The sequence below is a fragment of the Ursus maritimus genome, unplaced genomic scaffold (genome assembly GCF_017311325.1).
Source record: "Ursus maritimus isolate PB19 unplaced genomic scaffold, ASM1731132v1 scaffold_15, whole genome shotgun sequence".
Classification (NCBI taxonomy): Eukaryota; Metazoa; Chordata; class Mammalia; order Carnivora; family Ursidae; genus Ursus; species Ursus maritimus.
The window spans coordinates 63345882-63362102 of NW_024423897.1; the positions used below are offsets into that span (position 1 = coordinate 63345882).

At 44.1% G+C, this 16221-nt stretch overlaps 1 protein-coding gene across 2 annotated transcripts in view; it reads right to left on the reverse strand.

Annotated features, from left to right (window-relative positions):
• Nucleotides 1-5589: 5589 nt before the first annotated feature.
• Nucleotides 5590-16221, reverse strand: part of SDHA (succinate dehydrogenase complex flavoprotein subunit A) — a 29566-nt gene continuing 18934 nt past the window's right edge. For both annotated transcript variants that reach the window (XM_040630596.1, XM_040630595.1), the window contains exons 11-15: nt 15714-15832; nt 10019-10130; nt 9678-9808; nt 7256-7369; nt 5590-5936 (exon numbers count right to left, since the gene is read on the reverse strand). In XM_040630596.1, the coding sequence (XP_040486530.1) occupies nt 5850-5936; nt 7256-7369; nt 9678-9808; nt 10019-10130; nt 15714-15832 (563 nt within the window). In that variant the 3' untranslated portion in view covers nt 5590-5849. The remainder of the gene's footprint in view (nt 5937-7255; nt 7370-9677; nt 9809-10018; nt 10131-15713; nt 15833-16221) is intronic.

The following is a 16221-nucleotide window of genomic DNA, read 5'->3' on the forward strand; positions in this document are numbered from 1 at the left end:
AATCTGAAGGGGGAATGAACCAGGATAGTCTGTGGAGTCTGGGAAACAAACTGAGGGCTTCAGAGGGGAGGGGGGTGGGGCACTGGGCAAGGCGGTGATGGGTATTAAGGAGGGCACGCATTGCATGATGCACTGGGTGTTATACACAAAAAAATGAGTCATGGAACACTGCATCAAAAACTAGGGATGTGCTGTATGGTGACTAACATAACATAATAAAAAATTATTTTAAAAAAAGTTCTTTTGAAACCTCCCTTTTTTCTTACCTCCCCCAACCCCATAGTATATAATCAGCCACCCTCACAACCCAGGGCAGCAACTCTTTCTGCCCACAGGTCCTGTCCCCGTGCTTTAATAAACCTCCATTTTGCACCAAAGACGTTGTGGAGAATTCTTTCTTGGCCGTGGGCTTTGAACCCTAACACCGTCTTTCCTACAACACTCTCAAGGAGGCACACCCCACCCTTATGTCTCAGTGACTTTGTGTAGTCCTCAAGCCAGCTCCTCATGGCCAGCTGCAAAGTCCACATCTTCCTGATGAGAAACCGGGGGCCCACCTGAGGTCAGACCAGCAAGGGGGAGACTCGAGCCCAGGCCTACCTGTACTTTCCTTCCCTTAAGGCTGACTCTTATTTTTTTTTAAGATTTTATTTATTTATTTGACAGAGAGACAGCCAGCAAGAGAGGGAACACAAGCAGGGGGAGTGGGAGAGGAGGAAGCAGGCTCCTAGCGGAGAAGCCTGGTGTGGGTGGGGCTCGATCCCTGAACTCTGGGGTCACGCCCTGAGCCGAAGGCAGACACTTAACGACTGCGCCACCCAGGCGCCCCTAAGGCTGACTCTTAAAAGGGATATTAATTACTAGGAAATGAAGGTTTAAAGAAAATCTTGCCCCCCCCCCCCCCCCCGCATGTATATCCACGAATGTACACCAGTCTGGAAGGCTTCATCAGAAACACTGGCCTGGGGCAGTCCCTCCCTTCACCTCAGCCCTCATTTCCAATGAGCTTTGGCTCCAGGAATCTGGATAGAACACAGCAGGTAGGTCACAGCACCTGTGCCATACTGTAAGTCTGGGACTCCTGGCATGAGGGGGAGGGTGTTGCCTGGAGTCCTGTCGCCTGGTTACAAAGATGTGCAGCCACAGGGGAAACCACCTCCTTGCCAGCAGAAAGGCAGACCATCCCCTGCCTAGTTCTGACTCAGTCACTTAAAGTATTAATGTACTTGCCACTATCCCCTCGCCTATCTTGGGATTCAATTCCCTCCTAACCAGGTCTGTTCTAAGCTTTCCAAGTAGATATAGTGCTTCTGGATAGAATAGAGAAATAAACTGAAAGACAACACTGCTCTCTTCCTCCCATAATGTTAGCACATAATGTGACTGATGTTGGGCCATGGAAAATGCCTTTTATTATCCTTAGAATTTTTCTAAACATTGGCTCTTTCTGGGGTACTAGCATTCCTAACACTTCACAGCCCACCCTCTTGTTCATCTTATGTCTTTGGAATATAGTAAACCCTCAATAAATGTTAAACAAATGGATGACCAAGTAAGTTACGTGTCCATTCTTTTTTGTGTGCGCGCACACACACACACACACACACAGACACACACACACACAGACACACACACACACACACACACACACATTTCGTATGTATCCACACTAACAGCTTTCCCTCTGAAGGCACTTGGATTATTTGCGCCCTATTTTCTCATCAGGACCACCAATGGCTTGCACTGTGACATTTACACGCTAGAAAGCTTCCCTGTCATTTTCCCTTTTCCAGACTCTGGCACAGAATTCTAGGAGACAGAACCAACTGTGCCCAGGCCTAGTCCTCCTTTCCAACCAACGTTCTTGTCAGAATTCAGTATGAATGAGAATGAGATACCACTTTTTATTTAACTCGGGTCTCCTACTAAGTAGTGGTCAACTTATCACATGTGCTGTTTAATCTAAGATACTAGCAAATGTCTATATCGGTGTTGGCCAACCAAACTTTCTGCAACGATGGAATTGCTCTGCTGTCCAGATGGGAGCCACTCACATGGAGCTACTGAGCACTTGAAATGGATCAAGGTGACTGGGGAATGTCAATTTTATGTAATTTTAGTGAACTTAAATAGCTATGTGGTTGTGGCCAATGCTATAATTAGAGTATTGTGCTGTATCTTTCTTGCTTCTTTTGATCCATATTAGAGATTATCCACATCTCTCTGGTCAGTATCCTAGTTTTTTACTTTGGTGCACATTTAAAAAAATTTCTCTGGTCAATTCCCCATAACATGTGGGTTCTCTTAGAAACCTTGCATGCACATTGTAGAAAACATAAATATGAAATATTCTGTCCCATAGAAACTTGCATTTCCAGACCACCTACTCCCCAGTGGTTTTCTTGGTTTCAGAATGTTCATGAAATGGCCAGCAGGTTGGTTTTTGGTTGAGAAGTAGCAGACATAAGGAAGCCACTGCCCTCAGTTCCTTGTTTGAAACCAGTCAGCCCTTCTGTCATCTTATCACACTTCATGTACATGCCTTTGCCAGCTTTTCATTCATTGTCCTAACACTTAAATGATGCTTAGATGCCCGCATTTATACTTCTACTTCTGCAAAATTCTTTGGCCACACCTTGTTTCATCTGCTGGTTGGGATGGAGGTCTAAGGTTGTCAGTCATCTTTCCACCTGTTATTTTCTCCTGAAAATCACCTCCTTCATGTTTACTGAACCACATCGCCCCATGCAGGTGGTTTTCAAAGTGTGGTCCCTGAACATACTACAAAAGCAGATTCTCAGGACCAACCCCAGGACCTACTGAACCAGAAGCCCTGGGTGGGGTCCAGAATTATTCAACAATCCCTCCAGGTGACTCTGATCCACGTGCAAGTTCCAGAACATTAGGGACAGCAAAAACCGGGTCTTTAAATTCTATCACTCCTTACTCATTTATCTGAAGGGATTCCTCTGTAAAATACTTTCCCCAATCAACCAGGTTATCCTGAATGGCAATTTGTGGATAAAAGGCAGGATAACCGTTTCATTATTTTCCTTTAATTGCCCATTTTCAGTATTAGTAGTGCCCTCGTTACTTCCAAGAACGATTATATGTTTTTGTCTGTTCAGTGTTGGCTGAGTTTTTAAACTATCATTATAAATTAACATACTAATGTTTTTAATATAGTCAATCCATGGCTCTGGGTGGGGGAGAGAGGGGAGTGGTAAGCAGACACCACAATGTTAGAGCCCACTGCTATTGGGACAGAGCTGGAAAATGTGTTTTTTTGTTTTTTTGTTTTTTTTTTAAAGAAAGAAAAGGGTTGCCTGGGTGGCTCAGTCGGTTAAGTGTGGCTAAGCATCTGCCTTCGGCTCAGGTCATGATCTCAGGGTCCTGGGATGGAGCCCTGAGTCAGGCTCCCAGCTCAGCGGTGGTGAGTCTGCTTCTCCCTCTCCACTCTCCCTGCTGGTGCTGTCAAACGAACAAAATCTTAAAAAAATAAAGAACAAAGAAGGGGTGCCGGGGTGGCTTGGTCGGTTGGGCATCTGCCTTGGCTCAGGTCATGACCTCAGGGTCCTGGGGTCAAGCCCCTGCTTGGTGGGGAGTCTGCTTCTCCTTCTCCCTATGCCCCTCCCTCCCTCCACTTGTGATCTCTTTTTCTCAAATAAATAAAATCTTCAAGAAATAATTTTAAAAAACCCAAAAGAACTTACATTTCTATTCCAAATTTAGTACTACAGGGTTACCTCTATTTCTCTTTCTCAGAAAAAAAATGTTTTAGCAATAGCATAGTTAGTAGCTTTAACTAATTTAATACTATATAATTTCAAAGTATGAAATCCAATATTCCTACCAACAGTAAGATTGCCGATGAAGCATGGGGTTTCTTAGTGGTTCCATTTATCCTTAAAGTTCACTGAAGCTGTAAACTCGAAAGTTCTATGTTCTTTTTTTTAAAGATTTTATTTATTTATTCGACAGAGAGAGAGACAGCCAGAGAGGGAACACAAGCAGGGGGAGTGGGAGAGGAAGAAGCAGGCTCAGAGCGGAGGAGCCTGATGTGGGGCTCGATCCCATAACGCCGGGATCACGCCCTGAGCCGAAGGCAGACGCTCAATCGCTGTGCCACCCGGGCGCCCCGGAAGTTCTGTGCTCTAACGCACCTGAAACGACACTTTCCCCTGTGACAGTCCGTTGGATTTGCAGCTGGGTTGCAGACACTCGATGCTCTGTGGCCCAGAACTTCCCCAGCACTGACCAGACCTTGCCCCAAGCATCTGCAGCTCTGCCTGGGGGTCTTTCTCTTGTGGTAGAAGTGTGGCAGGGAGCAGGGCCAGGAGCTGACACTTGGATGCAGCCCTCAAGCCTTGAAACACACCCGTCCCCTTGCTTGTGCAGCAACGTGAATGAACCACGAATCATCATGCTGAGTAAGAGAAACCAAATAAAAATAGTGCATGCCGTATGGTTCCATTTATATGTAGTTCTGGAGCACGCCAGTCATCTCTAATGATGGAAAGTAGATCATGGTTCCCTGTGCACTGTTGGGGATAAGAGGGGGAGACTACAAAGGGGCAAGAAGAAACCTGGGCTGGTGAAGATGTTTATTAACTTCTGCCAATCATACCTCAAAAGAACTGTTAAAAATGCTAACCCCCACCAAGGAAAGAAAGAAAAAGAAAAACGCTATACTAAGATAAAATTTCTCATTCTATGATTGGCAAACATCCAAACACTTGCCATCATACTTTCTTTTGCAAAGCTGTGGGAAATAGGGACTCTCCTCCATCACAGAGATTTGGGGAAGAAAATTTGGGAACATCTAAAAGATAGACATGTGCATTTACCCTTGAACCCAGCAATTCTACTTCGAGGACTCCAGCTCAAAGGAGAGGACTTCACACACGAAGTTACTCATTGTGGCATTTGTAATACTGGAAAGAACACAAACGTCCACCACTGGGGGTAAGGGACATTCACGCAGCCAAAAGAAGGCAGGCTCACTGATGGTAAGGAAGGACCTTCGGGTATGCAGACAAGGTGTGTGCAATTCTGCAAATACAGATTTGCTTTCTTCTTCTCTTAAAACACTCACTAGGAAGGTAACCAGAGTGGTTGCTTTGGGGGATAGAGGGAAGAGGATGCAGGGACAATCAAGGTTAGCTCTGAATACAGTGGACTCTGAAAACATGTAAATGTTTTACATATTTACCAGATAATCCCTAAAATTGAGAAACAGTAAAATCAATGACCCTGTCGACTGGATCCCATAGAAGCCAGCCCTGAGACAAGCACAAAGTAGGAAACGGACCCCAAGCAGCACCTGAAAGCAAGCGGGGAAGGAAGAAACCCATTTACACCTCATCTGTTTCCTTTAATATCTGGCTATTTAAATACTTTAGGACACATGTTCACATATTAAACCATTTGCTTACTAAGAACAAAGAGGAAATGTCTGTTTTCTTCATGTGCTGTCAACACCAAAATTCATTTTTACTTTATACAACAAAATTTCTGGATTTCTGTATTTTAGGTCAACAAACATGCCTCAAATCAAACAGTAGAAGCTCTTAAAAGGACTGGGAAATAGAAGTTTGTAATTTATGCTTTATTTAAGAATCATGCCCAGTTTGACTATTTCACAAGAATGAAGCAAAGGATAAAGGTAAGCTTCATTCACACTTCCTGGCTGTTCATTGCTGGCAAGCTTCTGGCCACCGGGTAGATGATCTCTGTTCAAACGGCACTCCTTGTTCACTTGAGTCCAGGATTTTAAAAGGATAATTATGATATGAACACACGCATGAGCTATTATACATAATTACAAAAGCTGGTCAACTCTGGTCTCATCAGTAGGAGCGAATGGCTGGAGGGACTGTGGCACAGTCAGCCTCATTTAAAGTTTTGTCGATCACTGGTCTGTATTCCAATGAAACCTTAAAAAGAAGAATTGACAGTAAAACAAAATTTGTAGAAAAACATACAAATAGCATTTCTCTTGTGCTTTTTTGAAAAATTAGCTATAAAAGTTATTTACAGACATATTTCAGGAACTTAAAAACACAAGTACACACTGGAGTATTTTTCAGTATCAAACTCAAAAATGATCTAAAGGCACGACAGGGCACCTGCCACGTACATTACGGTAAATCCATACAACGAAACGCAGCCATTAAAGTAACAATGTATCACACTGATGCTTCACACGAATGCTCAAGAAGTGAAACCCACACACACTGTCGTTCTGTAATTACGTTTAAACTACGCATTTACAAAGTTTTTCTACTTGTATTTATCTACATACACATAAGGAAAAGTGTGTGCACCTACATGCAAACCCTGAAAGCAGCATTTCAGAATGATAATGAGGCTACCTCTGGTGAGCTTACAAACATGCACTCTTTAGTTTTGTACTTTCTAAAATGAGCATGTATTTCTAATTGTAAAAAGCCTTGAACATTACTAAAAATGGGACTGTACCAACTCTGATTGGTAGAGTCTGATTTCCTTCTATACATGGTCAGAAAACGGCCTTCATGCAGAATCATGAAAGTTACTGCCCGCCTCAACAGCAGACACACTAGGCTCTCTGTATTAAGTGACGGCAAGAGAGCACGACATCATTTCTGTAGACACACACAGGTGATTAAGACTACCCCTTACAATAAACCTGAAAAGCTTAAGGGTAAACGCTTTCTGTCTTACTTCTGATTCCTAACGCCCAGCAGAAACGCCAGATGGGCGAAGTATACTTTGGTGGAGTAAAACTGGGAGCCTCTACTTCAATCTATGCTGGCTGCTCCTAGGACTCTGCCCACCTCACCCCTCCCCTGCTTGCTCTGTGCCCGGGCCTATGCGATGGGCTGCAGAGCACACCCCAGGGTTCCCTGAGGCTGCTTCCAGGTGGTCCAGCCACTGGGAAAAACGGAGTGTTTTCCTGTCCCATCCCTACCCCCGACCTCGCTCGCTCTCAATGGGCTCCAGAACCACTGTCCCTTCCCCTGCCACCAAGGCTTGGGTGCTCACTCCCTGCCTGGTGTGAAAGCTGTGTAAGGCCAGCCCCTAAACCACCCACCCACAATGGATTCTGTTTCCAGGCAGAAGCCTGAGTGTCCTTTTCAGTGGTGTCTCGAATCTGGCAACAGTCAACTTAAATCCATGTTGCTTCTCCCAGCACATCATATGCTGAACTCCAGAACGTACGGGACAGCATATTTATCAGTGCATACGTGAGCAGAACACGCTCCCCACATACCTTCCCAGTCTTGACATCAACATAGGAAAGGGTGTGCTTCCTCCAGTGCTCCTCAAATGGCTTCTTCTGCTGCCCCTGAATGGGCTTGGAGTAATCATACTCGTCAATCCGCTCCTGAGGCCAGAGAAAGTAAGTTTATTTCAGAAAATGCCATTAACACTACGCTCCAAATTTCTTATTTCTCTAGCAGGGCAATATAACTGGAAAACATGGCAAACTCATTAAAATGATACACGAGAAACTAGTCTGCTATGAATCCCTCTAGATCCCACTCCACAAAGAGGTACCCACTGTCCCAAGCAGACCTTGTTTACAGAGAGCTGGGACATTCCTAGTCCATTTTTCAACCCATCTCCCTTCCCTTCTATAATTCCTAATGAAAAACCATTTTGTGTTTATCTGATCTAAAAGAACACACAGTATGAAACACAGTGCAATTAAGTCCCAAATGCAGGCGGGATGGAGAGATGACATGTGATACATTTGCCAGCAGTCAGTCCTCCGGAGTGCCCGTCCAACCTGGGGCTCGCGGGCAGGCCGTTCCTTCATTCCAGTGCCTCACAGCACACGTCCCGACACGGCAGGACCCAGCAAGGCCACTGAGCTAGGCAGTGGGCCTGCAGCAACACTGTGGCCCAGAGCACCACTTCTACACCTACCGGGTGTGGGGCTGCAGAAATGAGCCTGATCTTTCATGCACTTAAAAGTTCATCAAATACTTTGTCTTTTTGCTCATATTCTGGGAGACTGATTTCTTCTTTCAGCTTTTTTCATGTAAAGGTTTCAATTTTAGCAATTATATTAGAATTTTGTTCAAAAACTCTTAAAAAGAAGCTGAATACTATTAAGGGGTATCCTACACATGTTAATGGGTAAGACATACAAGAGCCACTTAAAATAAAAACCAGGGGCACCTGGCTGGCTCAGTCAGTGGAGCACGCGGTTGTGAGTTTCAGCCCCATGTTGGGGGTAAAGATTACTTAAAAATAAAATTTTAAAACAACAAACTGAGGGCTGACAGAGGGAGGTGAGTGGGGGGATGGGCTAGGTGGGTGATGGGTATTAAGGAGGACACTTGCTGTGATGAGCACTGGGTGTTGTATGTAACGTGATGAATCACTGACTTCTACTCCAGAAACCAATATTCCACTGTATGCCAACTACCTAAAGTTTAAATAAAAAAGAAAAAAAGAAAGAAAAAAAATAACACAAATGTGTACAAAAAAGGGATGCTTTCTATAAAAATAAATGAATAAAAATAAAATACAAACGAAAAGATTCAAACACTTGGCTCTGTTTCTGCGGAGTGAGGCGAGCGTGGAGGTGGGCAGAGGAAGGCCTCTCACTGGAAGCAGGCGGGGCTGTAGCACCTTCCCTTATTTCTATACACATCCCGAGGGGTGAGCTCTCCTACGGAAGCAGCTTCCGCCTGCCCACCGGCTGTGACCCAATGAAAACTCGTTCACCTCAGCCACACAAACTGCCAACCAACCCAGTCTGGAGAAGCTTCTAGTCCTCAGTACGGGGGACCAATGCACTTAATCAATCTTAATCTAATCCAGCTCCAGTCGGTGGAGGGTAAATTAATAAAATTTCACAGTAAATCAGAATCTAATCCTCTTGCTGTAGCCAATTTCCCCGTTCGCCCACGTCCAGCTAACTGGTGAGGCTGCTACCAGCAACACCACACTGTCCTGGACCAAAGCCTATCTGTCTGGAAAGTGGCTCAGGCAGGGCTGATGTTCCATCCTGAACTTGTGTTTGCCCTCAAGTGCCCATTTCCTCAATGTTTTCCTGTCACTATGCTGCGTACTCTGTTCTGGAAGAATCTGAACTGTACTCTGCGTAAAAATCAGGTCATTTAGGGGCTCCTGGGGGGCTCAGTCGGTGACGCGTCTGCCTTCGGCTCAGGTCATGCTCCCAGGGTCCTGGGATGGAGCCCCGTGTCCAGCTCTCTGCTCAGTGGAGAGCCTGCTTCTCCCTCTCCCTCTGCTCTTCCCCTCACCACCACCCTGCCCCCTGCTCCTGTGCTCTCTCTCTCATGTAAAATCTTAAAAAAAAAAAAAAAAAAAAAAATCAGACCAAGATGAGGTCAGGTCTCATTAATTTACTCATCATCTTAGCACTTCTGGCAATAGTACTCAGACTGGATACTTATCTCTAACCTAGTAAAAATCAGGTGTGTTTTGCTTAGAGATGCTGCCGTTGGCAGCAGCAGATGCCGATCTGAGGCGAAAAAGGTCATGCTGGTCATAACACAGTGATACTAAAGTATGAAGATTAACTGGGGAAAAAAAGCATTTTTTTCAATTTACTTTTGGGAAAATGGAGTGAAATGTACAGAATGTGCAGGGTTAGGGACTGAGCAATGCCAGTGGACAGAAAACATGACGTACACACGGGATGTGTTGTGAAGACGCACCTTGTAATCTTCCCTGGCATGAGCACCACGAGACTCCTTCCGGGCCTCTGCTCCATAAATGGTCTGAAGTGCACAGAGCATCAGGTTCTGCAGCTCCAGGGTCTCCACCAGGTCGGTGTTCCAGACCATTCCTGGGGACACAAAAGGCACCCATGAGAGGCACGATCCAGTCAGATGGGTCCTCCAGGCTGTAGCGGTGGGCTTGCCAGTGTCCACACTGACAGCAAGGACGGGGTTAAGTCAGCACTAAGTGGGACAGACAGGGCTCTGAGGCAGCCGTCCTGCAGCCCTGCAAATACCCAGCACCCCAACTGCACGCAGGGGCCCATGGAACTGCTCACCTCGGTCAAACGTCTTCAGATGTTTTAGGTCTCCATAGAGCTGGCTGATTTTCTCACATCCTTCCTGTAACACACTTCCCACACGAAACACTGCGGCATGACTTTGCATCGACTGTAACACAAAATATCGTTTGTAAATCTTCATTCGTATGAAGAGTCCATGCCTAAAACTGGTAAACCCTTTAGATTTTTTCTTACGTATTTCACTTTTATTTTTTAAGATTTTAAGTAATCTCTACACCTAACGTGGGGCTCAAACTCACAACCCTAAGATCAAGAGTCATGCGTTCTACTGGCTGAGCCAGACAGGTACCCATTACTCTGAATTTTATTTATTTTTTTGTAAAAGATTTTATTTTGGGGAGGGCGGTGGGGGGGGGGGGGAGATGCCCACTAGCGGGGCAGAGGGCCAGAGGGAGTACCAGACTCCCTGACAAGCAGGGAACCTGACATGGGACTCAATCCCAGGATCATAAACTGAGCTGAAGGCAAACGCTCAACTGACTGAGCCACCCAGGTGCCCTACTCTGAGTTTTAAAATGAAGTTTGTTCAAGAGAACTTTTAAGATCTACTCTTAGCAACTTTCAAATATGTAATGAAGTGTGACTAGCTGTAATTGCCATGCTATACATTACAAGCCTCAGGACTGACTTATTTTTAATTGGAAACTTACACCTTTGTCTCCTTTCACCCACTCCCCATCTCTGGCAACCATCAATCTGTTCTCTGTATCTATGAGCTCAATTTCCTGTTTTTTAAGATTTTACATATAAGTGGGATCGTAAGGTATTTGACTTACTTCACTGAGCATAATGCCCTTTAGGTCCACCCATGTTGTCACAAATGGCAACATTTCATTCTTATGCCTCAATAATATATATGTATATATTTATACATATATAAAATATACACCACATACAAAGTATACAGAACATATACACACATCTTCATTATCCATTCATCCACCAATAAACATCTAGGTTATTTTCATATCTTGGCTACCGTAAATAATACCAAAACAGATGTGGGATATAGACATCTTTTGGAACTAGTGTTTTCATTTCCTTTGGATAAATACACAGAGGTGGAATTGCTGGATCATACAGTAGTTCTATTTTTAATTTTGGGGGGAACCTCCATACTGTTTTCCATGGTGGCTGTACCAGCTTGCATTCCCACCAACGGCGCATGAGGGCTCCCCTTTCTGCGAATCCTCGCCAACATTCATGTTCCTTGTCTTTTTGATACTAACCATTTCTGATAGGTGTGAAGTGGCATCTCATGTGGTTCTGATTAGCATTTCCCTGATGACAGGTGATGCTGAACATCTCTTCACACGTCTCTTTGCCATCTGTAATGTGTTCTTTGGAAAAATGTCTGTTCAAATCCTGTCCACTTCTTAGTCAGATTGTCTATTTTTATGCTACTGAGTTGTAGTTCTTTATATATTCTGGGATATTAGTCCCTTATGAGATACAGGACTTGCAAGTATTTCCTCCCCTGCTATAGGCTGCCTTTTCATTTTGTTGGTTTCCTTTGCTGTGCAGAAGCTTTTAAAGTTTGCTGTGGTCCCAACAGTTTTTTACTTTTGTTGCCTCTGCTCTTGATATCAAACCCAAAAACTCACCGCCACGACTGCTATGAAGGTGCTCACTGTCTGCGTTTTCTTCTAGGAGTTCTATGGTCTTGGGTCTTACAGTCTTTAATCCATTTCGAGTCAGTTTTTGTGTACGGTGTACACTTTTCCCGTTGTGCATTTTTGGCTCTTTTGTTGTAAATTAATTAGCCATATATACACGGGTTTATTTATGAACTTAATTCTACTCCACTGATCTACAGGTCTGTTTTTAGGCCAATACCTTACTGTTTTGATTACTATTCCTTTGTAATACAGTTTGAAATCAGGGAAAGAGATATGCCTGCAGCTTTATTTTTCTCTCAGGATTGCTTTGGCTATTCAGTGTCTTTTGTGGTTCCATACAAATTTTAGGATTGTTTGTTCTATTTCTGTAAAAAATGCCACTGAATTCTAATGAAGATTGCACTGAGTCTGTGGACTGCTTTGAGAAATATGGAGATTTTAATAATATTAATTCTTCTAACCCATGAGCACGGAGTATCTTTCCACTTATTTATGTCTTCAACCTTATTCATTAATGTTTTACAATTTTCACTGTACAGTTTTCTTCCCCTTGGTTAAACTTATTCCTGGGTATTTTTTCTATTTGATGCAACTGTAAACGGAATTATTTTCTTAATTTCTCTTTCAGAGCGTTATCTGTATAACAGAAGCAGATTTTTATGTATTGATTTTTTATCTGTCAACTTTACTGAATTCACTTACTAGTTCTAAGTTTTTTGGTGGAGTCTGTGTCATATGTGATCTGATAAATCTGTAAATAGTGACTTTTACTTTTTCCTTTCCATTCTGGATGCCTTTATTTCTCTTTCCTGCCTGACTGCTCTAGCCAGGACTTCCAGTGCTGTGCTGAACAAAGTGGTGAGAGTGAACATCCCTGTCTTGTTCCTGTGATGAAAAAAGCTTTCAGCTTTCCAACACCGAGTATGACATTAGCTGTGGACTTGTCAAATACGGCCTTTATTACACTGAGGTATGTTTCCTCTATACCTGCCTTGCTCAGAGTTCTATCAGAAATTGATGTTAAAATGCAGTTTTGATTAAAGCTTTTAAAAAATATTTCTTTGTTCCCATTAAGTATGTGTCTTAAATCCACATACATTAGTTAAAGTCAAACGTTTTACATTTAAGGCAGGCAGTTCGTGGAACTCGGCCAGGATCTGTGATTCCAAGCGGACTTACTTCTGAGGCGTGATGTACTAATTGGTGGCAGAAAGGGCAGAAGGGCTCCACCTTTGAATTCCCAAGAAGACACCAGCTCCTATGGTCTTGCCCCACTCTTGAGATCTGGTGGTAAACGTTCTAGGAGCGAGCAGATGGCCCTTTGGTGACACCAACTGAGAAGTGCTGAGATTATGAGGTGGTCAGCAGTGTGCACGGGGTGGATGGTCATGAAGAAAAAGAAGTGAGAGGCCTGGGAACCATCCCTGCCTGCCTTCTGGTTCATCTTGTAAAAACCCTCATGTATCAAATTCCTGTATGGCTTTATTGTTTATGCTCTGAAGAAATGTGACATGAAATAAACCTGACATTTATTTTAGGACCTACCTTTGTTTCCTATCACTTACTAAATGACCTTTCACCGCTCTTGAAAAACCCCTTGTCCCATGCTCAATCACAGAGTGTGCCACTGATCTCTACCAAAGACTAACACTGCTTGTTGATTTAGTTCTATTTAACAGACATCTCATCTATGTCTTTAGAATGATACATGATTTTATTTTTATTTTATTTTTAAAGATATTATTTACTTGAAAGACAGAGAAAGATGAGCAAGGGTGAGGAAGAAACAGACTCCCCGCCGCAGGGCTAGATCCCTAAGATCGTGACCTGAGCCGAAGTCAGATGCTTCAGTGACTGAACCCCTCAGGTGCCCCCAGAACGACACATAATTTTAAAATTGTAACGCACACCATCGAATGTCCTGGCCTTTCAGGACAAGCAAACAGAAAAAACGATCTTTGAATCTAGTAAATGTTAGTTAAAACATTCTTTTACATTCTTCAGTGCTCAAGTTTTCATGCTATTTAGGGTTAGGTTTACTTAAGACATTTTAAACTTTCTGGCTGTACTGTGAATGAGATAATTTTCAAATGGATTACTGCAGGCAGACTGGAAAGCCACTGATAAATCTTTTAAACAGATATCTTACTTCATTCTTTCTACTAGTTCTTTACTTATAGTCTTGAGATTTTTAATTGTATCTGTAAGTAATGATACTTTTGTCTACTCCTTTTCAATACATACCTCATTTCTTTCCTATCTCTTACTGTATCATCTGGAAAGCAGCAGAAAAATGTGCATTCCAGTAGGGCAGGATTTTGTTCAGACAACTGGGGCATCTAGAACACTGCCTGGCACACAGCAGAGAACAATTCAGATGGTCCCTAACCTGTAAGGGTTTGACTTACGAGAAACGGTATTTTGGATTTTCATCTTTTTCCAGGCGAGGGGTGGCAGCAGGGTACACTCCCGTGACTGGGCTCTGGCAGCGGCTGCCGCTCCCACTCGGCCCCACGATCCCAAGGGCCAACCACCATCTGCACTCACACAACCATGCTGTTTTTCACTTTCAGTACAGTAGTCAATACATCACATGAGGCAGTCAACACCCCATTATAATACAGGCTTTGTATTAGATGACTCTCCCTCCCGCTGGCTAACGAGTGTTCTGGCACATTTCAGGCTGGCTGAGCAGATGTTCAGTAAATTAGAGGTGTATCAGATACATTTATGACTTACAACATTTGTAGCTTTCCCACCCTAAGTCAAAGATCTGTACATGCCTTATTTGGTGGGAATGCCTCTAGGACTTCCTACTTCAAAATACCTGATGGATTCACCATTTTCACACCCAAACAGAAGTTCCTACTATCCAGTGCAATGATTCCATCTGTCATAGCTGGCCTCCAACTCCTGATAGCAATAACCTGTAAAAGTCCTGCACAGTACCTCTTGGCTGGTTTTGTTTTTTTTTTAAAGATTTTATTTATTTATTGGACAGACAGAGACACAGCGAGGGCAGGAACACCAGCAGGGGGAGTGGAGAGGGAGAAGCAGGCTTCCCGCCGAGCAGGGAGCCTGATGCGGGGCTCGATCCCAGGACCCTGGGATCATGACCTGAGCCGAAGGCAGGCGCTTAACGACTGAGCCACTGAGGGGCCCCACTTCGCTGGTTTTCTTAAACATACCTCTGTCTTTCACTCATGCTAATTGCCTTACCTTTCCAGGAAGCCTCCCTGAAGCCCAATCTCCCCAAACACAGAACCACACAGTCTCATAAAAGCTGCAGAATGCAACTTTTTTCTTTTGATGGTGAGTTAATGCCACTGGACCCCTCTCAGAATATGACTAAAAGCAAGAGGCTTCTTTTCGGAATATGCCTCCACACGGAAATTCTTGAAAATGATTTCAACTGCACAGAGAACTCATTCATGGACCAAGAATCCCTGTACTTGAAGAATTTGAAGGATCCCTAGCTTCTCACATACTGTTTTTACTGATCTAATCCTGTGCTATGCAACGCAGTAGCCACACGTGGAATACATGTCCCCACCCTCGGAGAACATCCCATCAGACATGCTGATCTAGAAGGTAAATATCCTGACAACAACCAGTGCACAGATTTCCATCTCCACCCACCACCCACGCTCCCCTCTTCCTGATTTTATTCAGGGGCTCCAATGGGCCCAGTTTAAAGACATTTCTCCAGAGCTGCTGGAGGCTGGGTGTCATCGTGGGATTAATTTCTTGGCAATGAGACGTGCAGGGCTTCAGGAAACCCACAAGGAAGCTCCCAGCTGGGAACTGAGCTTCTTGGCCCTTCCGCTCTCCCTCCCCCTTCAGGCTTTGACAAACACAGGATGGCAGAGAGGGTCTGAGGAGGCAGGCCATGTGCAAGCACCCTGGGGGGTATGAGAGAACTGCAGTTTCTGCCCTGGGCTGCTACCTCCAGCCTTCTGTGAGGAACGCGTCCTTTTGCTTTTCACCCTGAGCATGGCGCAGGGCTGTGGACGCACCAGTCTGCTCACTCCAGAGCATGTGCAGGTGCTTACCTTCTGCATGCTGAGTCGTAGTTCTGATGTTCTTATGCTTCCATCAGCAAATCTCAATTTGTCAAGATTCATAACAGACTCTTCCCCAGCATTTGGTTTAATTGGGGGAACTTTATCTCCTTAAAGAAACACACAGACAAAAAGCTAGAATTTAGTGGAGTCTGGAAAACGTACACGTAACCTGAGCTGATACCCACCTGGACCACCCTGTACCTAAGGAACCACATGACGACTTGGGGCCAAGGGTAAACATGAAGACAGAATTTCTGGCAAGGAGTAGCTATCCAGTAAGAAATCTCTGAACAAAACAGAAACCGTTGCAGTTTAAAAATCAGATTTATGCAAACAAACCTTGCATTACTACTTTATTGAAGAGAAAACTGGAATCTTCACAATAGTGAACAGTGTCCAACAATTCTGCCAAGACGCCCCATCTCCACCAACGGTGGTCCTCATTCAGGGATGAGGGAGGGCCTGGCCAGGCATGTTTAAAAGTCTCTTGCTGATT